General features: G+C 42.5%; 1 protein-coding gene across 1 annotated transcript in view; it reads left to right on the top strand.

Annotated features, from left to right (window-relative positions):
- Window positions 1–24,770, top strand: part of LOC126456822 (odorant receptor coreceptor-like) — an 81,262-nt gene that overhangs the window by 35,946 nt on the left and 20,546 nt on the right. Inside the window, exons 4-5 of the mRNA XM_050092661.1 lie at window positions 4,349–4,448; window positions 24,264–24,377. Of these exons, the coding sequence (XP_049948618.1) occupies window positions 4,349–4,448; window positions 24,264–24,377 (214 nt within the window). The remainder of the gene's footprint in view (window positions 1–4,348; window positions 4,449–24,263; window positions 24,378–24,770) is intronic.

Below are 24,770 nucleotides of genomic sequence, written 5' to 3'. Positions count from 1 at the left end.
AAAAGTCTCTCTTGTTAAAACTACGCCGCAATTTGGAAAGACCTCGTAAGTGGATTGTGGTTATGCGACATAAAATAAAATATATAGGCCTAACTACTTCCAAAATCACTTCTCAGCAATAACTATACTGGTGTCCTAAATTAAAGCAACGAACCGCTATTTCCCCGTCTTGTGTCTAATTCACCGCATAAATATACAAACTGTCAACAGATGTCCGTACAGTCGTGATCTGCAAGGAAAATGGCATTCTTATCAATGGACGACCACTTCAACGATGACGCTAGGGCACCTTTCAAACGGGGTAGTGTTTGCCGGGTAGCCCCACATCCACAGTCGCTATGTATACAGTCGCTGACGGTGCGGTATGGCACAAAGAAAACGTCTACCAGACTATCTGCGGTGGAGGGCCAAAAGAAGAATGGAAGCAGGGCATTGGTAAACCGATGCACCCGATGGCTTAATGTGAATCATTCTGTTGTTTCTCGGATGCGGCAACAATTTATAGAGACCGGAACAGCACCCTAAAGACCAGGGCAGGGCAGACCACGTGCGATATCAGAAATTTGGATGTAAGGGCACGATAGTCTCGCTTTAGTACTGCATAGCACCTGGCATCTGACCTCCCAGCATCCACAGGACGTGTTGTATCGAGGTAAACTGTGTACAGAGGGCTTCGGCAGAGTGGCCTTTATTGTTGGACACCTGCTGTACGTGAACCTCTGAGCGTCCTCGCAGAAAGGATCGTCTAAAGTGGTCGTCAATATGCCACCTGGACGGTAGAATAGTGGGCCAATGTTATTTTCATAGATGGGTCCCGATTTAGTCTAGAAAGTCATTCTCGACGCATTTGCATCTGGAGGGAACGTAGAAAACGAGTTCGAGGCCCAAACATTATCGAAAAAGACCGATATCAAGGATGATCCCTAATGTTGTGGGCATGGATTATGTTGATCACATGAATACCTCTTCATGGAACTGCATGGGTGAATCGACAACATCTAAATGCTGTCAGGTATCGTGACGAGATCCTGGAACCTAATATGCTGTTATTGCGAGGTGGTGTGGGCCCGTTTCACTATTTGAATGAGCTACACGGTAGTCTTCTTCCGGTGCTGCAAGTTGTGTTCAAATGGTTCAAATGGCTCTGAGCACTATGGGACTTAACATCTATGGTCATCAGTCCCCTAGAACTTAGAACTACTTAAACCTAACTAACCTAAGGACATCACACAACACCCAGTCATCACGAGGCACAGAAAATCCCTGATACCGCCGGGAATCGAACCCGAGAACCCGGGCACAGGAAGCGAGAACGCTACCGCACGACCACGAGCTGCGGACCAAGTTGTGTTGTTGTGTTGTGTGTTCTCCAACCAGCGAATACACAAGACGGCTGAGCACCTGAAGAAATATTATGCCTAAAACAGAAACTACAACCTGGCTGAAAACCCAGGAGTACACTACTAATCTTTATGGATGTGAAACGAATCAGTGTATTCCTAGAGAGAAGAAGCTGTAAGAAATCGCTTCTGTAAATACAGTGATTAATTTGATACACCTATTTTTCCTTAGGAAGACTATAAACGAAAATAATGCAGTTATACACTACTGTATAAAAAGTAAACATTCATAATCAATGGTCCACAACACGTCACAATATGAGGGCGTGTAGAACAGCGGAAGCTCAATAAGTAAATAAAACAGCAGAGAGGTGACGTGCACTTTGGTCTAACAGCGTTCTCTTATGTGTGACCGGACAAGTCAGGTTACGCAACACCCAGTCGGTGTGGAGCCGTTATATGAAGTTGAAACGTGCAACCAAGTGCCACTATACCTCGCAGGGTGGATTATTTGCTTGTGAGTGCGTTAGAACGGGACAAAGTGATTGGTAGACATTGCGTCCGCTTCCACTGACCAGAACCGACCAACGCCGCAGGTTGCAATGGGCACTTGAATATCGACACTGGCGTGCTGAGTGGCAAAATTCAGTGTTCTCGGACGCGTCCCTCTTCATCTTGTCCTACAGTCATGGCCGCATACGCTGCCTGGCAGGCAGAATTGTTGAGTGGCATAGCGAACACACCTAAGTATGATGGTTTGGGTTGCCAATGCTTATATCACACGATTTCGCCTCCTAAGTCTTGAGGGCAATCTGAACACTTACCGCTGCAGCAGGGATGTTTTACAGTCCGAGACTCTGCCCCTCCTGCAGGCCGTTCTACATGCCATATTTCAGCACGACAACACCCGTCTGCATATGGTGAAGAACGTGCAAACCTTCTTCGAAGAAAGATGGTTATCACTGCTTCCATGGCCTGCCTGTTCACCTGACATGTTGCCAAAGGAACATGTATGGGATATGGTCGGCCGCCAACTTGTTCATTCAGGTCCTCCTGCAGTCTTAACTGATGCTTTGTGGAGGTGCCTACTAACCGCGTGGCGGAGTAATCCTCGGCAACATATTCAGGTGCTCTAGGCTCCATGCCAAAAAGTCTAGCTGCTCTGATTGCAGCATATGATGGCGCTTCTCTGTACTGAATTTCCACAGTCACAGCGCATATACGTCTGTAATATTAATAATTTGTGTCCCTAATCGCTGGAATAAATTTCATTGTCATCCCATCTCCTTGTCTTGGTGTTTCACTTTTTCCAAACAGTAGTGTAAATTAGACATAAATGCTGTAAATTAGCTATTTTCCTACTTAAGCTCTTCTGGTTTTCACTGCAACTTAATTTCTCGTAATATTTACATACGTAGACATAATTTTAGAATGTCTGCGAATGCAACCTTCAATGAAAGCGGAACTGATGCGCTAATTGTCAATTTACCGAAGTGTATAGCACAGTGCGGTATCTGCTCTCATTAGTAAGTTTCCTTCTAAACGAGAAACTCACATTTGAAACTTATCTACCAACATTGACCTTCACGTGTCGTATTTTCACGTATTTTACAATTGTTCACTTTGATTCAGAGGACTGCTTGTGAGGGGCGATTTCTCTACTTGTATCGATTTTCGTGAACTGTAAGTTAGTTCTCTTCTTATGCGTGATAGCTGTCAGAATGTTGCAAAAGTGACGTAAGTTACTCGCATCTGCTGTAGAAAGAAAATTTCGCGCGTTTTTTTCTTTTTTATATAGAAGTCATATTTTTCTCATCGATTAAATACTTTGGAAGTCATATTGTCGTTCTGATTCTTTTGCATCTCTTTGGCTCGTGCACCCAATTTGTTGATACATTTATCCCAGATCAGAATTCCTTTTAATCACGCTATTGTAAACTAGTCCTCTTTCGGGAATTCCTGGTGCTGTGTCATACTTAACTCAAGTTTTCCGGGTTCATTCCAATACTGAAATCATTAGCCATAATCTGGATTACCGTTAATGTGCTGCACATATTCAGTCGATTAAAATCTATCACACTATGAAGTAAGAAACGAGTAGTTGTCTGCCAAATTTTGGAGTGTGTAGCGCAGAGAAAGAGATACAAATTTTTGTGTGGCAAAATGTCACACCATGCTCCGACACCCCGCTAGACGTCCATGAAAATTTGAACGCTAGTTACGTTCAGAGACAGTGTCAAACTGCCGTCTCATGAATACTCTTTTAGAGATGTCATTGAAACTGTCGTCCGTTTACATCTAGCACAGCTGGCGCCTGTGTGCTAATGATTGTCTAGCACGCTCAAAACAACCAAGTGTTTCGCCAGTAATGGCTGCATCTTCAGCCAATTGGGCAAGCAGTTGTTCTGCAGTGGCTTTTAGCGTTTCGTTCACCAGATGCTTCATCTCCACCCACAAAAAGAAATACATTGGAAGTCAGCAACATCTCTAAAACAATAGTCATCGCAAGGGATTTGGAACGCCGTGTCTCAACGCCACTAGCGTCAACATCTTCATGGACCCAAGGCGTGGAACGCTGCACTTGTGACATTTTTGTCTCATAAAATAAAGTTTATTTTTATATCCTCAAAACATTATAAAAGTTTGTACACGCAGTTTTTTACACCTTGTATGTCAAGACGTCACTTCTGTCGAAGTTATTATAACAATTTGCGACACGTCACTTAGTAATAATACAGACAACCATTTAATCAGTACCTGAGGATAGATGAAAACACACTATTCTTGCCCATACACGAAACAACTACAAAAAATGTGATGCAAAAAACCGACGTGCTAACGACACAGTTCTGCTGTTTTATGCTTAAACTATGAAGTGCTTCCTGGAAAATTACTGCGAAATAGCAGCTAATTTCTAGTTTGACACAGGAACAGAATTTCAGAGAACTTCATTTACTAATATTTCTACTAGTCTCAGTACAGCGCAACGTTTTCTGATTTGCTTACAGATGCGTCCAAGTACTTCAAATGGCAATGAGTTATTCCATTTTCGCTCTGCTCTTCTTCAACATGACGAGCATATGCCTCAACATATTCGTCACTGCTAGCGTAAGTACATGTCTTGTGTTCTCTAAATCAGCGTGAAAAGCACGTTACTTATTACACTTAATGTATTAACTTTCATTATATTCGCTTTTAAATAGGAAGAAAGTTGGGCGTTTAACGATCCGTAGATGAAACTGACATTAGAGAAGAAGCATTAGCTCGGACTGGACATTGTTGTTGTTGTGGTCTTCAGTCCTGAGACTGGTTTGATGCAGCTCTCCATGCTACTCTATCCTGTGCAAGCATTTTCATCTCCCAGTACCTACTGCAACCTACATCCTTCTGAATCTGCTTAGTGTATTCATCTCTTGGTCTCCCTCTACGATTTTTACCCTCCACGCTGCCCTCCAATACTAAATTGGTGATCCCTTGATGCCTCAGAACATGTCCTACCAACCGATCCCTTCTTCTGGTCAAGTTGTGCCACAAACTTCTCTTCTCCCCAATCCTATTCAATACTTCCTCATTAGTTATGTGATCTACCCATCTAATCTTCAGTATTCTTCTGTAGCACCACATTTCGAAAGCTTCTATTCTGTTCTTGTCCAAACTATTTATTGTCCATGTTTCACTTCCATACATGGCTACACTCCATACGAATACTTTCAGAAATGACTTCCTGACACTTAAATCAATACTGGATGTTAACAAATTTCTCTTCTTCAGAAACGCTTTCCTTGCCATTGCCAGCCTACATTTTATATCCTCTCTACTTCGACCATCATCAGTTATTTTGCTCCCCAAATAGCAAAACTCCTTTACTACTTTAAGTGCCTCATTTCCTAATCTAATTCCCTCAGCATCACCCGATTTAATTAGACTACATTCCATTATCCTTGTTTTGCTTTTGTTGATGTTCATCTTATATCCTCCTTTCAAGACACTGTCCATTCCATTCAACTGCTCTTCCAAGTCCTTTGCTGTCTCTGACAGAATTACAATGTCATCGGCGAACCTCAAAGTTTTTATTTCTTCTCCATGAATTTTAATACCTACTCCGAATTTTTCTTTTGTTTCCTTTACTGCTTGCTCAATATACAGATTGAACAACATCGGGGAGAGGCTACAACCCTGTCTTACTCCCTTCCCAACCACTGCTTCCCTTTCATGTCCCTCGACTCTTATAACTGCCATCTGGTTTCTGTACAAATTGTAAATAGCCTTTCGCTCCCTGTATTTTACCCCTGCCACCTTTAGAATTTGAAAGAGAGTATTCCAGTCAACATTGTCAAAAGCTTTCTCTAAGTCTACAAATGCTAGAAACGTAGGTTTGCCTTTCCTTAATCTTTCTTCTAAGATAAGTCGTAAGGTCAGTATTGCCTCACGTGTTCCAGTGTTTCTACGGAATCCAAACTGATCTTCCCCGAGGTTGGCTTCTACTAGTTTTTCCATTCGTCTGTAAAGAATTCGTGTTAGTATTTTGCAGCTGTGACTTATTAAACTGATAGTTCGGTAATTTTCACATCTGTCAACACCTGCTTTCTTTGGGATTGGAATTATTATATTCTTCTTGAAGTCTCAGGGTATTTCGCCTGTCTCATACATCTTGCTCACCAGATGGTAGAGTTTTGTCAGGACTGGCTCTCCCAAGGCCGTCAGTAGTTCCAATGGAATGTTGTCTACTCCGGGGGCCTTGTTTCGACTCAGGTCTTTCAGTGCTCTGTCAAACTCTTCACGCAGTATCATATCTCCCATTTCATCTTCATCTACATCCTCTTCCATTTTCATAATTATGTCCTCAAGTACATCGCCCTTGTATAGACCCTCTATATACTCCTTCCACCTTTCTGCTTTCCTTTCTTTGCTTAGAACTGGGTTTCCATCTGAGCTCTTGATATTCATACAAGTCGTTCTCTTATCTCCAAAGGTCTCTTTAATTTTCCTGTAGGCATTATCTATCTTACCCCTAGTGAGATAGGCCTCTACATCCTTACATTTGTCCTCTAGCCATCCCTGCTTAGCCATTTTGCACTTCCTGTCGATCTCATTTTTGAGACGTTTGTATTCCTTTTTGCCTGCTACATTTACTGCATTTTTATATTTTCTCCTTTCATCAATTAAATTCAATATTTCTTCTGTTACCCAAGGATTTCTACTAACCCTCGTCTTTTTACCTACTTGATCCTCTGCTGCCTTCGCTACTTCATCCCTCAAAGCTACCCATTCTTCTTCTACTGTATTTCTTTCCCCCATTCCTGTCAATTGTTCCCTTATGCTCTCCCTCGTCTTTTTACCTACTTGATCCTCTGCTGCCTTCGCTACTTCATCCCTCAAAGCTACCCATTCTTCTTCTACTGTATTTCTTTCCCCCATTCCTGTCAATTGTTCCCTTATGCTCTCCCTGAAACTCTGTACAACCTCTGGTTCTTTCAGTTTATCCAGGTCCCATCTCCTTAAATTCCCACCTTTTTGCAGTTTCTTCAGTTTTAATCTACAGGTCATAACCAATAGATTGTGGTCAGAGTCCACATCTGCCCCTGGAAATGTCTTACAATTTAAAACCTGGTTCCTAAATCTCTGTCTTGCCATCATATAATCTATCTGATACCTTTTAGTATCTCCAGGGTTCTTCCATGTATACAACCTTCTTTCATGATTCTTAAACCAAGTGTTAGTTATGATTATGTTGTGCTCTGTGCAAAATTCTACCAGGCGGCTTCCTCTTTCATTTCTTAGCCCCAATCCATATTCACCTACTATGTTTCCTTCTCTCCCTTTTCCTACACTCGAATTCCAGTCACCCATGACTATTAAATTTTCGTCTCCCTTCACTATCTGAATAATTTCTTTTATTTCATCATACATTTCTTCAATTTCTTCGTCATCTGCAGAGCCAGTTGGCATATAAACTTGTACTACTGTAGTAGGTGTGGGCTTAGTATCTATCTTGGCCACAATAATGCGTTGACTATGCTGTTTGTAGTAGCTTACCCGCATTCCTATTTTCCTATTCATTATTAAACCTACTCCTGCATTACCCCTATTTGATTTTGTGTTTATAACCCTGTAGTCACCTGACCAGAAGTCTTGTTCCTCCTGCCACCTAACTTCACTAATTCCCACTATATCTAACTTCAACCTATCCATTTCCCTTTTTAAATTTTCTAACCTACCTGCCCGATTAAGGGATCTGACATTCCACCCTCCGATCCGTAGAACGCCAGTTTTCTTTCTCCTGATATTGACATCCTCTTGAGTAGTCCCCACCCGGAGATCCGAATGGGGGACTATTTTACCTCCGGAATATTTTACCCAAGAGGACGCCATCATCATTTAATCATACAGTAAAGCTGCATGCCCTCGGGAAAAATTACGGCTGTAGTTTCCCCTTGCTTTCAGCCGTTCGCAGTACCAGCACAGCAAGGCCGTTTTGGTTATTGTTACAAGGCCAGATCAGTCAATCATCCAGACTGTTGCCCTTGCAACTACTGAAAAGGCTGCTGCCCCTTTTCAGGAACCACACGTTTGTCTGGCCTCTCAACAGATACCCCTCCGTTGTGGTTGCACCTACGGTACGGCTATCTATAACGCTGAGGCACGCAAGCCTCCCCACCAACGGCAAGGTCCATGGTTCATGGGGGGGGGGGGGGGACTGGACATAGATAATCGATTATACTCTTTTCAAAGCAACCAGCTCGGCATTCGCCTTAAACAATGTAGGGAAATCACGGAAAACATGAAGAGTGTTGATTGACGAGGGTTTGAAACCTACTACTCCTGAACAATAGTCCAGTGCTCCAGCACGCCACATCGTTCCGTTTCCCCTTCAGTTGTGCTAGCAAACTCAGTTAAGCTATAAATTAACTATCAGGACATCTAAATATTTATTTTCCAAAGCATATAATTACGGTGCCACATTGCACCAACTCTGATTAAGCCTTATACACCGACGGAAAAAAAATCGCAACACTAAAAAGAGATTAGTGTTGAGTAATGACATTTATGGAATACTTTCATCTAGCTAACATATTTAGGTGATTAGCACTGCAAGATCACAGGCTAATGTAGCGCGAGATAAGCCACTACAACAGCGAAATCCTTTACATTAATAACCGGTGTAACCACCACAGTGTTGATGCAAACATGAAAAGGTGCATACATACAAGTGGCAGAATGCATTGACATTCTGACAGAGCAGATGCACAAGTCTAATGCCAATCCTATGGAATTGAATGACTTGAGACTGGTGACTCAGACATGCTTGGCACAGAACTATTCCCAGTTCCAAGCGACTCTTCATAAAAAATTAGAAGGCTTAGCTATGGGTTCTCCTCTTGGTCCACAGTTGGCTGAAACATTTATGGACCATTTTGAACAAAATATTCTAAAAACAGAACCTTTGAGTGCAAATATCAAATACTGGTTCAGATATGTAGGTGATGTTCTGTGTATGTGGACTGGTACTACAAGACAACTCAACACAGTTTTGAAAAACCTAAACAGTCAACTTAAAAATATGCAGTTCACAATGGAGATTGGCCACAAATCCATAAACTTCTTAGATATCACCATTGACATCAGTACACACACAAATTATTTCAAAATTTACAGAAAAACTACAACTACAGACACAGTAATACCTTCTTGCTCACAACACCCCATAGCTCACAAACATGCAGCTTTCCACTCAATGGTACATCATCTAATATCTATACCCATGCCCAGAGATGATTGTAAAGCAGAGTTAGATACAATAAAAGTTATTGTCACAGCCAATGTCTACAGTCCAGTTGTTACTGACCACATCTTGCACAGAAAACAAAAATGGAACATTATATCCTTCCTCTATGCCACTCCTGCTTCCCTATCCCCTGTCTGCAAGAAATGGTGTACAATACCATTTGTAGGTGAGGTATCACAGACTGAAGCCAAAGCACTGAAACCCAGCAAGTTTAGGCTTTCATACTATGTTAACACCACATCCCAGTGTTTTTAACAGCAAATATAAGATACAGTTATTAGCCAACAGTGGGGTATACAAAATCACCGGTTCTGATAGTGACAAATTTTACAATGGTCAGTCAGGAAAAGATATAGCAACTAGGCTGGCTGAACATGAACGCAGCTGGAGGTTGCAGAATTTTGACTCCGCATTTGCTGAGCATGTACTGAGTGAGGGTCACAACTACCAGCAAGTGTCCCGTGTAGCTCACTTAGCAAACAAAGGCCATAAACTCAGCCTGCTGGAAGCACTGGAAATTAACAAACATCTTGCTCACAGTCCAGATCTAATCCTAAACGATCAGACACAGCTCAACACTTCCCTCTCCTAAACTTCATATAATCATGTCTGTTGTTCATTACTTCCTACACTGCCTGGTCCTACATATTCTAATTTTCCTGTATTCATTAAATTCTTTTGTTTCGTTGAAGTTGTCTTTGTATTCCATACAGACTGTAGTTTCAATAGTTAAGGCTTTCTTGTAACTGATGCTTGTATTACTGTCCATGTTTAACACCTCTTGTAGTTGTCTCATCAAATAGTGTTCATATTTTACTTTGTTCATTTATTTAATGCAAACTGTTACATAGCCACTGTTTTGAATATAATATTGATGTTAAAATGCAGTACCACCACAATCTCAAAGATTGCATTTACTGTATGTTCCCTCAAACGCCTCCATTTTCCTGCATTTATTGAAATAAATCTTATTTATCTTATTGATATTGCTTAAGTTCCTCGCGTATTCTGTAGGTACATTGATAATTGTCTCTTCTTTTAATTGGTTTGTGTATCACTCCCCATGTTTCATGCCTCCTGGTGTAGCCTTGTCTAGTACTAATTTTATTTTATTTTTATTAGTTTTAGGTATTAATAGAAACTGTTATGTGGGTATGCTGTTCCTATTTTGTGTTAAATATTTTCCTGTCTACTCCATTGTTATTTATTTACTGTTTACTTTTTCATTGCATTACCACTACTCTGTCAAAGATGTTACTTACTGTATGTTTCTACTTCAGTCTAGACGTGTTACTTCTCTTCCAATGTTGTTTGCAAATATTGTAACTTCTTTGGGGACAATACTCAGTAAATGTCTGAAGATGGCCTTCCAAGCCGAAAATCAGTGAACACAATAAAAGTAATATTGTAGAACAAAATCAAACTGGTGCTTTTCATTTATTACATACATTGTGGTGCACACGGGTTGGATGTTAGTTTGTGCCGGCCGAAGTGGCCGCGAGGTTCTGGCGCTGCAGTCTGGAACCGCGAGACCGCTACGGTCGCAGGTTCGAATCCTGCCTCGGGCATGGATGTGTGTGATGTCCTTAGGTTAGTTAGGTTTAACTAGTTCTAAGTTCTAGGGGACTAATGACCTCAGCAGTTGAGTCCCATAGTGCTCAGAGCCATTTGAACCATTTGTTAGTTTGTGGGGCGGGATTCCACTCCTGTTGCACTTGGTCGGTCAGTACAGGGACGGATAATGCTGTTTATGTATGACGTTGGAGTTGTCGTCCGATGGTCTCCAATATGTGTTCGACTGGAGACAGAGACAGGTGTGATCATCGAGCAGGCCACAAGGCCACATGTCAGCACTTTGTAGAGCATGTTGGGTTACAACAGTGGTATGTGGGCGATCGTGTCCTGTTGGAAAACACCCTCTGGAATGCTGTTCGTGAATGGCAGCAGAACAGGTCGAATCACCAGACTGAAGTACACACGTGCAGTCTGGGTGCGTGGGATAACCACCAGAGGGCTCCTGCTGTCATACGAAATCACACCTCATATCCTAGCTCAAGGTGTAGGTCCAGTGTGTGTGGCACGCACACTAGTTGGCTGCAGGCTCTCAATTTGGCCTCCTCCTAACCAACACACGGCCATCAGTGGCACCGAGGCGGAACCAGCTTGCATTATAAAACACAGCAGATCTCCAACCTACCCTCCACAGATCTCTTACTTGACACCACTGAAGTCGTAAATGGTCAGTGGCGTCTGGGTCGGACCTGTCCTTTACGTAACCGATTTGTAACAGTTCATTGCGTAAGTGTGTTTCCAACTGCTGATCAAATTGCTGCTGCAGATGCAATACGATTCACAAGAGCCACACGCATAAAACGATGGTCTTCCCTCTCGGTAGTGCCACGTGGCCGTCCGGAGCCCGGCCTTCTTGCGACCGTACATTCTCGTGACCACCGCTGCCAGCAGTCATGTACAGTGACCACATTCCAGTCAAGTCTTTCTGCAGTATCGCAGAAGGAACATTCAGCTTCTCGTAGCCCTATTGCACGACCTCGTTCGAACTCAGTGAGGTGTTGATAATGGCCTCGTTGTCGCCTTAAAGTCAAGTTACCACGTGCAATGTCAAAGGTAGCTAACGCTCAGGACTGTCACAGCAAACCTGATCTGCATCTCATAGTGGCGCTGCTAACGCCACTCTCATGCGACTGGTACGAAATCTGACTAGACGTCATCTTTCAAATGTAGAAACACGCCTGTTAACTTTCGTTTATGTTGCACAGCTCATTCTTGGTGTCGCGAGTTTGTTTTCTGTCAGTGTATTTAGGAAGAGCTGTTTTTTTACTCTTTCAACAGCAGTCATGTTGTCTTCGTCGTTTTTCTATCAACGATGTCATTGAATTGGGTTCTCATACGTCTCTATTCCTCCAGCGCCAACCTCTTTGAAATCATTTCGTAGAGAGTGCGTTCCATTTGTGAGTGACTTCCCATATATATGTCGGTCTCGATCAATCCCTTCTTCAGATGTCACGCTTTTATTTCTCATAGAGTACAGTAACATTTGGATAACTCTATGTAGCATTACAATCAGAAGATTTAACTAGATACGTAGATACAACATTAGGGTGGAGCTCTTCCACGCCCACACCGGCATAATGGCCAACTCAAATGCCCACCGCCATCTCTGCATATAGGTCTTACAGGATGAGGTTCAAATGGCTCTGAGCACTATGGGACTTAACATCTATGGTCATCAGTCCCCTAGAACTTAGAACTACTTCAACCTAACTAACCTAAGGACATCACACACATCCATGCCCGAGGCAGGATTCGAACCTGCGACCGTAGCAGTCGCGCGGCTCCGGACTGAGCGCCTAGAACCGCAGGATGAGGTACTGAAATGTATCCGTATATCTGGTTATGATTCAGTTGAAACAAGTATAGCGGTTTGAAAGGCAGAGGAAAAGTCTCAATGCAAGCGCCAAGAAAATTTTACGTTGTGACAAATGGGTCGGGTTATAAGAGCAGTAGCGGTTTTCTTACTGCCTGCGAGAGGTCATGCAAAGGTAGGCTTTGTTAGTAGTGGGTATCACGCAGGCGGATAAGGTATCTTTGACGTTGTGCAGCGGTGTTACTCGGCGGCTGCAGCTGAGTACCGGTGGTGGCTTCTCCGTCAGCATCAGCATACCTGAAACAGTTGGATTCATCATCGGTTAGTGTCATATCGTCATATATCGGATTGACAGTGTAGGGCAGTGTTGCCAGTTTGCTCGTGCGTTAGTGTGCGAGCTTGTCGGCTTCCCTGCTGTAGCCTGTTGGTCGGCTCTGGTAGCAGCTGGGATATCCGGTGTGTGTTGCTGATGTGTAGGGGCTTGTTGTCGCTTGTGAGTGTATGTTAGCTCGCTGTAGGTGGTTATGTCCTAGCTGGCAATGTCTTAGGCCGCTTATGCTTCCATAAATAGCATACAACACTCAAAGAAAATCTTCATAGTTCTTCACCAATTATGGATGAATGAAGAGTAAATTTAGAATCATTAACATTAGAAGAACACTATCAAAAAATGTTCAAATGTGTGTGGAATCTTATGGGACTTAACTGCTACGGTCATCAGTCCCTAAGCTTACACACTACTTAACCTAAATTATCCTAAGAACAAACACACACACCCATGCCCGTGGGAGGACTCGCACCTCCGCCGGGACCAGCCGCACAGTCCATGACTGATGCTCCCTAGACCGCTCGGCTAATCCCGCGCGGCAACATTTTCTGCGTGAACGTTTAAAACCTAAGTTCTTCGTGAATGTAAAACCTATGTACTTAATTGAATTTTCACCCTTTCGATTTGTGTGATTTATCTAATAACCAAAATTTAACGAGTTACTTTCAGTACTCATGTGGATGACCTCACACATTTTATTGTCTGGAGTCAACTGCCACTTTCCGTGCAATACGTGTATTTTGTCTACATTATTTTTCAATTGTTTTTTATCTTCTGACAACTTGTCTGGTGTAGCGTATTGTGTTTGCGGATCACTGCGTAGAATTATGAATACATTTCAGAGAACAACGTTAAGTATATCCAATACAAGCAGCGCATGGTTGGAAAGTTGTCTGGAGTTACGAAAGTTACGTGTTTCATACAGAATTGGCGTTAGGAGTGACATCTCGTGGCAATGACTGGAAAATATCATGATGTCGGTAAACCATAGAGAAAGTAAGAAAAAACCACAGATGACGTACATGTATAAGTCGTGTTACAGCACTTTTCTTGTGAAGCTTAGTACGCACTCTGAAGTACTGCCCGTTGTTCAATGAATTTGTAGTGAGTTAAGAGTGCAAATTGCGTTTGCTGATTTGAGGGAAGCAGAAATTGGCAGTCTGAAATTGTCATAATTCGAAGTATGTATCTCCACATCACTGAGAAGTGAATTCTGGTTTCAATGCCGGAGTGAAAAGGTGACCCAGCTGGGAACTCATCCCACAGCCTTGCGGTATCCAGCCACACACAATCTAGAGGTGGACCACGACTCCAGGTGCAAACTGTATTACGCTTGCTGCGTTCTCGAGACACTGCTGCTCTTGAGTTATGTCAGCTCTTTTTCTGGGTGGCAACGGTATCGCTTTCACAACTTAAACTTAGTTCATATTATAGTTATCAGTTATATACAGGCACCTTCATGGTGAATCACTGTACCTACTAGTCAAAACCGGATCAAAATCGCTAAGCAATTCCTGACTTTAGTCCGCGCGTACAGCAGAACGCGAGCAAGCGACTTACACTGAGGTGACTAAAGAGTGTGGATAGTGATAAGCAAATGTACATATGGCAATAGTGTCGCAAAAAAGGGCAGTGCATTGGTGGAGCTCTCATTTGTACTCGGGCAATTCATGTTAAAAGGTTCCCGATGTGAACGTGGCCGCACGACGTGAATTCACAGATTTTGAACGCGGAATCGTACTTGGAGCTAGACGTATGGGACCATACACTTCGGAAATCGTTAGGGAATAAACAGTGTCAAGAGGGTGCCGAGAATGCCAATATTTGGGAATTACCTCACACCACGGACAACGCAGTGGCCGACGGGCTTCGCTTAACGACCGAGAGCAGCAACGTTTGTGTACAGTTGTCAGTGCCAACAGACAAGCAACTATGTGTGAAATACCCGCAGAATACAATATGGGACATACCACGAACGTGTTAGGACACTGCTGCGAAATTTGGCGTTAATGGGCTATGGCAGCAGACAACCGACTGGAGTTCCATTGCTAACAGCACGACATAGCCTGCACCGCCTTTCCTGGGCTCCTGACCATATCGGTTGGGCCCTAGACGATTGGAAAACCGTGGTCTGATCATATAATCCAGATTTCAGTTGGTAAGAGCTGATAGTAGGTTTCGTGTTTAGCACAGACCCCACAAAGCCATGGGCCCCAGTTGTCAACAAGGCACTGCGCAAGCTGGCAGTGGCTACTTAAAGGTATGGCTATCTACATGGAATGGTGTGGGTCCTCTGATCATCGACTGCAAATGACACTTTTCACCTACTTGGAGATCATTTGTAGCCATTCACGGACTTCATGTTCCCAAACCACAACGAAATTTTAATGGATAACTACCCGCCATGCCACTGAGCCACAGTTATTCGCGACTGGTTTGAAGAACATTGTGGACAATTCGATAGAATAATTTGGCCACTCATATCACCCGACATGAATTCAAACAAGCATTTATGGGACATAATTGAGAGGTCAGATCGTGCACAAGATCCTGCACCGGCAGCCCTCCGCAATTATGGACGGCTATAGAGGCAGTACCGCTCAGTACTTCTGCAGGGGACTTCCAACGACTTATTGTGCCCACGTCACTTCAAGTTGCTATACTACGTCAGGCAAAACGAAGTCCGGAACGATTTCAGGAGGTATCCCACAGCTTTTGTCACCCCAGTATGTGCGCATAAATAGAAGAAAACTTCAAATTTTTATTACATGAGTCCAAATTATTATTGGAATGAGTCACAAGCGTCAAATGTCTGTCTCGAGGAGTACCGATGCAGTGCGATTTGAAGGGCAAAGGAAGGTTGTTATATGGGCTATTAGCTGAGTTAGGAGTTGGAAATGACCCTGTGACACGTTGTTCAAGGAATCATACGAGCTCTAGCATCGAATGATTCCGAGGGTCTGCAGTAAAATTAAACACAATGGATGGACGACAATTCGGACCTCACTACTCATTAATTCGAATGCAAAGTTGTCTTAAGGCCCGAGGCACTTTTTTCTGCCGGCGACCCAAAGTACAGGCAGAGGTTGAGTAGAACAGCGTGCAAACATAATGCGACACGCCGGACACGCATAAGCCTATTCTCAGACTGATGGAGTATTTTTTAAGAGGGTTGGGACCATGTCTATGCAAGGTTAATGGAAGAGATATCGTCGATTCAGCAGAGAGATGTGTCGTTCGTCTAGTCAACGTGACAGGATCAAAATGGCTCTGAGCACTATGGGACTTAACTTCTGAGATCATCAGTCCCCTAGAACTTAGAACTACTTAAACCTAACCAACCTAAGGACATCACACACATCCATGCCCGAGGCAGGATTCGAACCTGCGACCGTAGCGGTCGCGCGGTTGCAGACTGAAGCGCCTAGAACCGCTCGGCCACACCAACCGGCTGTGACAGGATCGTAGGGCAGGACAGAAGCGTACAGTGGCAAGAAATACTGGTAAGGTATTGTGCATTACAGAGTAACACTTGAAAATCCCAGAAGTTGACGCTCCGAGTCGGGGAATTTATTCCCTTCATCCACGTACATCTTGCCCACTGACGCTTGACGTAATAAATAGAGAGGGTCAAGTCAGTCATTCTTTTTGAGCATTATCCGCGCACGGTATAGGAAGAACGGAAAATAGTTCTAGTAGCGTTCTACCGAGAGAGGTCGAACTATGATACTGGAGAATCGGGCGTAACATCTCCATCTGTCCATCCGTATTTCGGTTCCCTATGGTTTCCTTACACTGATTAATGTAAAGGTTGGTGTGGTTCCTTCCCCACATTCGTCTATTACGAGCTAGTCCTCTGGGTCTAGTACCTCTGTCCTTAACCCTGGTTATCCTTCAATCCGTTCTTTCTATTGGTATTATACGTAGCCCTCGAAATTGATTCCAGAATGTATTCTGTTGAAAATTGAGAGGTGGCCGCAGTGGCCGAGCGGTTCTAGGTGATTCAGTCCGGAAGCGCGCTGCTCGACGGTCGCAGGTTCGAATCCTGCCTCGGGCATAGATGTGTGTGATGTCCTTAGGTTAGTTAGGTTTAAGTAGTTCTAAGTCTAGGGGACTGATGACCTCAGATGTTAAGTCCCATAGTGCTTAGAGCCATTTGAACCATTTGAAAACTAAGAATTCCTCGCAGTTTACGTATTATGACACCTTCACATGCGACTCACGAATGCAGGCTTAATGTGCTGCAGTTATTAAAGAAAACTTTTTATCCACTTGTGTTTTCAATGGAACCGAGCGAGGTGGCGCAATGGTTAGCACAGTGGAATTGCATTCGAGAGGACAGCGGTTCAAACCCGCGTCCGATCATCTTGATTTAGATTTTCAGTGATTTCCCTAAATGGCTTCAGACAAATTCCAGGATGGTTCCTTCGAAAGGGTACGGCCGCTTTCCTTCTCCATCATTCCCTAAAGAGAGCTTGTGCTTCGTCTCTAATGATCTAGTTGTCGCCGGAACGTTAAACACTATTCTCCTGCTCTCTCCAGTGGAGCTGAGTGACGACATCATTGCTGTTACTTAATCATACGAAGCATAGAAATAGTTTATAACATGACTGGTGTTGTGTTTTGTTTTACTATGTAGACAAAGCTAACTTGATTTAATACAAGTTTTATAGTTTCTTCTCTTACGAGTAAACCAAGGACCTCATAACATAAACATATGCAATACAATAAAAATATGCTGTTTTTAAGACTGCGTTTATGATCACTATAACGTCAAACTGAAGCACAAAAAAATTCCTAAACCAATAACCATTACCAAATCTTCCTCATACTAGAACTACAGTCAACTTTAAAAGGCTCTAAAAGCTTGCATTAACATTATTTAATTTTTCAATGACTGGAGCAAATACCTTGAACGAAATAAGTTGCCTGCCTCGGCTGTTTCTATTTGCTATTTTATTTTCATTTTGTGTATTTTGACGTTTACGCTGTGTAATTATCTCAAGCACTGCATACAATCAGAATAGCGCAATTAGAATAGAAATTACAAAGCGAAAATTGGTTGTAGCCACCAGCATAAAATCAGGCTACAAAATAATAAATACAACGTTTAATTTGTTGATTAGTGTATGTTTTGGGTCTCGGTCATACGGTTTTGTGGTTGGCCTGTTATAAGAGGACAGTGAAGTAAAATAAAAATTGAAGACTGTGTAAGTAGAAGTAAAAATAGCAAGTAGGCAATAAACCATAACGTAATAAAATAATATGGTTGATGACATTTCCGCTCTTCAGGGTTTTGGCCGTGGCACACGGTGCAGTATAAACAGTAGCACAGAAGCACGCCATTTACTGTTGTGAGGGAGCACTGAACTCTATGCAGCGACACCTCGTGGCAAACAAGTGACACACAAACCTGTGTGGAGACGTACCCTGAATGTACAATGTATGTTATCTGTTAATAAGAATGTTGGGAGGAAAGGATTTTTTCTCTTTGTTTTATGTACAAGGATCTAACATACTATCGAAATATAAGTTGTTCCAATAATACCATTTTTGTAACAGTTGTTACATATTAATATAATTTGCAAAAATAAAATGAAGTAAGATAATGTACAGATTCCAATCTCCATTCTTAACAGTAGAGCTTTTAGGCGTATTAAAATAAAATGATACACAATATAAATACTAAGGATCTCCGAATGACAAAATTAGTGGAATGTCTCCTTCAAAACAGACGTTTTCACACGACGCCGCAGTGGAAGAACAGCCGCTGGAGGAGTCAAAAATAAATGGTCTACCCAAAAGCATCGTCTTGTCACAAGTTTTATATAACATCTATGCAACTGACCAGCCTACAAATGCGGATAAGAGACGATTCATACATGCCGTGAGTGCTCAAGGAAAATATTTTGAGGAAATACGAGGGAAACTGATGCGAACTGGGAGAGAATTCGGTGTCTAGTACAGAGAAAATTTCCCTGTAAAACTCTTGCGTGTGCCTTCCATCGTAGGAACAAAGACGCTCATTGGCAATTTAAAGTGATATGACAGGGTCAAGAGTTGAGCCATGATGACTCGGCGAAATATTTGGGTACCCTACTTGACAAGACTCTCACATTTCGGAAGCACTGTCAAAACATTAAGGGGAAAGTTTGTGTGAGAAATAATATACCATTGTTCGGAAAAAGTTTAACACTGACCGATAGATGTGATGATAATGAAATTCATTCCACTCTTTAGGGACATGACACCACACAAATGATTAGAATTGCAGACCTGTACATGTACTGTGACTGTGGAAATTCAGTGCTGAGTAGCTCCACCAAGTGCTGCAACCACAGCCGCTAGACGACGTGGCTTGGAATCAAGGAGCACCTGACTATGCTGTTGGGGAATACTCTGCCACACGGTTTGTGGGCGTGTCCACAAAGCATCAACTGCGGCTAATGGAGGACGTGACCATATCCCAGACATATTCGTTGGGCGACGTGTCAGGCGATCGGGCAGGCCAGCGAAGCAATAGCACTCGTCATTCTTCGAAGAAGGCTTGCAAATTCTCACCACATGCAGCCGGGCGTTGTCCTGCTGAAATATGGCATGTGGAACGGCGGGCAGGAGCGGCAGTGTCTGAGGCCATAAAAGTCCCTGATGTAGCGGTGGCTGTTGAGATTGTCCTCAAGAAATTGGAGGCCCGATTGCGTGCTGCAGGCAATGAAGCCACAAACCTGGCATTTGTCAGCTACCGCACTCGACACAATCCAGTTTGCCCAATTGTGTTCACCACGACGGCGTCGAACGCGTATGCGGCCGCCAGTGTGGGACAAGGTGAAGTGGGACTCGTCCGAAAATACTGCAGTTTGCCACTTAGCACGCCAGTGGGTCAATGGAAGCCGATGCAATCTTATGCGTGCCACCAGTCCAGTCCCCAGTAGACGGTATCGACACACTGACGGAGACACGTCTACAGCCATTGCAGTGCTCAGGCGTCGTAATAACACTGTGCACGACGCTGTTCTGTCCGTTTGGGCCATGCGGGTAAGATGGCGCTCCTCTCGCGCTGTGGTCATGTTGTGTCATCCATTGCCCTGCCGGCACCGTACGACCCTCTTCTTGCCACTGGGTTCACATTTGCATCATTCTTGAAGCAACGTGTCCTGTAGGAAGCGCAATGTCACGGAACAACAGACTCGCCTGGCGGAGACCAATCATTCTACCCTGTCCGAAAGGACTCACATGCCGATATACCACCCTGTGATCCAATCACCAACTTTCTCCTCCGAATGCGAAAATATTTTGTTGGTATAACAGGTGTAGGATTCGTTATGAATAGGAAGGTAGGGCAGAGGGTGTGTTACTGTGAACAGTTCAGTGACCGGGTTGTTCTAATCAGAATCGACAGCAGACCAACACCGACAACGATAGTTCAGGTATACATGCCGACGTCGCAAGCTGAAGATGAACAGATAGAGAAAGTGTATGAGGACATTGAAAGGGTAATGCAGTATGTAAAGGGGGACGAAAATCTAATAGTCATGGGCGACTGGATGCAGTTGTAGGGGAAGGAGTAGAAGAAAAGGTTACAGGAGAATATGGGCTTGGGACAAGGAATGAAAGAGGAGAAAGACTAATTGAGTGCTGTAACAAGTTTCAGCTAGCAATAGCGAATATCCTGTTCAAGAATCACAAGAGGAGGTATACTTGGAAAAGGCCGGGAGATACGGGAGGATTTCAATTAGATTACATCATGGTCAGACAGAGATTCCGAAATCATATACTGGATTGTAAGGCGTACCCAGGAGCAGATGTAGACTCAGATCACAATATAGTAGTGATGAAGAGTAGGCTGAAATTCAAGACATTAGTCAGGAAGAATCAATACACAAAGAAGTGGGATACGGAAGTACTAAGGAATGACGAGATACGTTTGAAGTTCTCTAATGCTATAGATACAGCAATAAGGAATAGCGCAGTAGGCAGTACAGTTGAAGAGGAATGGACATCTCTAAAAAGGGCCATCACAGAAGTTGGGAAGGAAAACATAGGTACAAAGAAGGTAGCTGCGAAGAAACCATGGGTAACAGAAGAAATACTTCAGTTGATTGATGAAAGGAGGGAGTACAAACATGTTCCGGGAAAATCAGGAATACAGATATACAAGTCGCTGAGGAATGAAATAAATAGGAAGTGCAGGGAAGTTAAGACGAAATGGCTGCAGGAAAAATGTGAAGACATCGAATAAGATATGATTGTCGGAAGGACAGACTCAGCATACAGGAAAGTCAAAACAACCTTTGGTGCCATTAAAAGCAACGGTGGTAACATTAAGAGTGCAACGGGAATTCCACTGTTAAATGCAGAGGAGAGAGCAGATAGGTTGAAAGAATACACTGAAAGCCTCTACGACGGTGAAGATTTGTCTGATGTGTTAGAAGAAGAAACAAGAGTCGATTTAGAAGAGATAGGGGATCCAGTATTAGAATCGGAATTTAAAAGAGCTTTGGAGGACTTACGGTCAAATAAGGCAGAAGGGATAGATAACATTCCATCAGAATTTCTAAAATCATTGGGGGAAGTGGCAACAAAACGACTATTCACGTTGGTGTGTAGAATATATGAGTCTGGCGATATACCATCTGACTTTCGGAAAAGCATCATCCACACAATTCCGAAGACGGCAAGAGCTGACAGGTGCGAGAATTATCGCACAATCAGCTTAATAGCTCATGCATCGAAGCTGCTTACAAGAATAATATACAGAAGAATGGAAAAGAAAATTGAGAATGCGCTAGGTGACGATCAGTTTGGCTTTAGGAAAAGTAAATGGACGAGAGAGGCAATTCTGACGTTGAACGGCTAATAATGGAAGCAAGGCTAAAGAAAAATCAAGACACTTTCATAGGATCTGTCGACCTGGAAAAAGCGTTCGACAATATAAAATGGTACAAGCTGTTCGAGATTCTGAAAAAAGTAGGGGTAAGCTATAGGGAGAGACGGGTCATATACAATATGTACAACAACCAAGAGGGAATAATAAGAGTGGACGATCAAGAACGAAGTGCTCGTATTAAGAAGGGTGTAAGACAAGGCTGTAGCCTTTCGCCCCTACTCTTCAATCTGTACATCGAGGAAGCAATGATGGAAATAAAAGAAAGGTTCAGGAGTGGAATTAAAATACAAGGTGAAAGGATATCGATGATACGATTCGCTGATGACATTGCTATCCTGAGTGAAAGTGAAGAAGAATTAAATGATCTGCTGAACGGAATGAACAGTCTAATGAGTACACAGTATGGTTTGAGAGTAAATCGGAGAAAGACGAAGGTAATGAGAAATAGTAGAAATGAGAACAGCGAGAAACTTAACATCAGGATTGATGGTCACGAAGTCAATGAAGTTAAGGAATTATGATACCTAGGCAGTAAAATAACCAATGACGGGCGGAGCAAGGAGGACATCAAAAGCAGACTCGCTATGGCAAAAAAGGCATTTCTGGCCAAGAGAAGTCTACTAATATCAAATACCGGCCTTAATTTGAGGAAGAAATTTCTGAGGATGTACGTCTGGAGTACAGCATTGTATGGTAGTGAAACATGGACTGTGGGAAAACCGGAACAGAAGAGAATCGAAGCATTTGAGGTGTGGTGCTATAGACGAATGTTGAAAATTAGGTGGACTGATAAGGTAAGGAATGAGGAGGTTCTACGCAGAATCGGAGAGGAAAGGAATACGTGGAAAACACTGATAAGGAGAAGGGACAGGATGATAGGACATCTGCTAAGACATGAGGGAATGATTTCCATGGTACTAGAGGGAGCTGTAGAGGGCAAAAACTGTAGAGGAAGACAGAGATTGGAATACGTCAAGCAAATAATTGAGGACGTAGGTTGCAAGTGCTACTCTGAGATGAAGAGGTTAGCACAGGAAAGGAATTCGTGGCGGGCCGCATCAAACCAGTCAGTAGACTGATGGCCAAAAAAAAAACCTACCTACATAGGGAGAAACCATCACCACGATAAAATAAGTGAAATCAGAGCTCGTACGAAGTGACATAGGTGTTCGTTCTTTCCACGCGCTATACGAGATTGGAATAATAGAGAATTGTGAAGGTGGTTCTATGAACCCTCTGCCAGGCACTTAAATGTGATTTGCAGAGTATCCATGTAGATATAGATGTAGAAATGACAAAACCATGCATGTGGCGGGTCATTGGAAACATGCAGTATTGTTGGTGGACTGGACACCTAAAATAATTACTGTTAAAACGTGACATTTATGTTCACACGATATGCCTACAGCTTCAGCAATTACTCGCACTTTCAATCGGCAATCTGCTATTTTATGCATTTTTGGATTAATATCTGGGGTAGTAGCACATCTTGGCCGACCACTATGCGGATCATCATGTAAGGCTCTTAGCTGTCCCACCCAAATTTAAATAGCTGGCAACATCTGAATATGAAGGAGCATAGTCTCCCAATGTGTTCTGTAGTTTGGCAAGAATTTCCTTTTCTTTCATGCTTTTTCTTTGCGAAGTTCTCAAGCGCAGCTCGAATTTCGATATATTTCATCATCACAAATCACTATGTGGGACCAACAGATACACGTCCTCACCACAAATCTCTACCTAGAGCACTGACACGTTGTGTGTTTACTCCTAAAGGATGACCTAAAATCACGTGGGAATCTTGTCGCACTACCACTGACATCTGGTGGTGATTTCGCGAGCTTTTCAAACTACACTCGTAGTTAACGGATAAAATATTAAGCGCTTTTTTGTTCTTTTTTTAGTCTAATGTTAATGGCTGTTGTTTAATTTGTATTCTAATTATGTTGCTTGAGAATACCTACAGGTACAATACGTCGGAGAATACGAAATAAAAAGAAAATGTAAACGAAAAACAGGCGATTCAGGAAACTTGTTTCGTTCAAGAAATTTGTCACTGCTGTGGACGCTGTTGCAACCAAATTATTTAAATGGAAGAAACAATTATTTTGTAAGCTAAGTTCGTATGGATAAATGCTGAAATCATCTACAATACTGATGAGAAATAATAAATATACAGTAACAGACAACAGATCTGACTTGTCTGATTGATAGGTGTCAATAAATCTACCTTAAAGGACGTCAGTCAATCGAGAACAGTGAAATTCTGGGACGACCGTCTCCAGTATTTTCTCATTTTATCAATTTTCAGTACCTTCATGTAGCTCTAAGACAATTTCATTTATTAGGAATGATACATAACGGATACCGCTCTTTTCAATTTTTCCTGTTATGTAATGACAACATGAAGTAGCGGTGCCTTGCCTTGAAGCCTTATTGTCAAAACTCTAGAATAATTTATCAAAATCTGTATTTTTTTAATAATCCTTCGAGTATCTTAAACGACATACGCATTTCATGCATTGAATTCTAATTAACAGCTGCTGCAAAGTGACGTTGACTTGGTAACGGCACTGAAGGCTGTTTTCACTACACCTGTTTTCCTGTACGAAAGTGCAATGTATTGCATTTTTGGCCAGATGATTATAGATCAGGTACGTTTTTAACCATAGGTGTAAGTTGCTTAATAATCATAAAGACAGGACAGAAGTTTAAATAACTAATTTACTTGGTACTTAATTTGACATGAGCAGTTCATCCCAAGTGATTTATTTCTCATAATTTTGTACCAAACACGTGCAACACACTGCGACAATGTGTAAGCTGAATTCTGCCTAATATGATGAACATGTGTCAGTTTTCCTGACAATTTAAAAAAAAATATCGTAGTGAAAGGTAAATAAAAACGCAAATATGTGATGGGTTTGACTTATAAAGTAGTTGATGGTACTTCATAAAGCTGCACTGAAACAAAAGTACATTGTTTGTTGAACACAAAGGGTAAAACAATGATTACCATCAAGATTAGAATTCTGAGATTTGTTTAC

Source organism: Schistocerca serialis, chromosome 1 (genome assembly GCF_023864345.2).
Source record: "Schistocerca serialis cubense isolate TAMUIC-IGC-003099 chromosome 1, iqSchSeri2.2, whole genome shotgun sequence".
Taxonomy (NCBI): domain Eukaryota; kingdom Metazoa; phylum Arthropoda; class Insecta; order Orthoptera; family Acrididae; genus Schistocerca; species Schistocerca serialis.
This window is presented reverse-complemented; position numbering and strand designations above follow the sequence as displayed.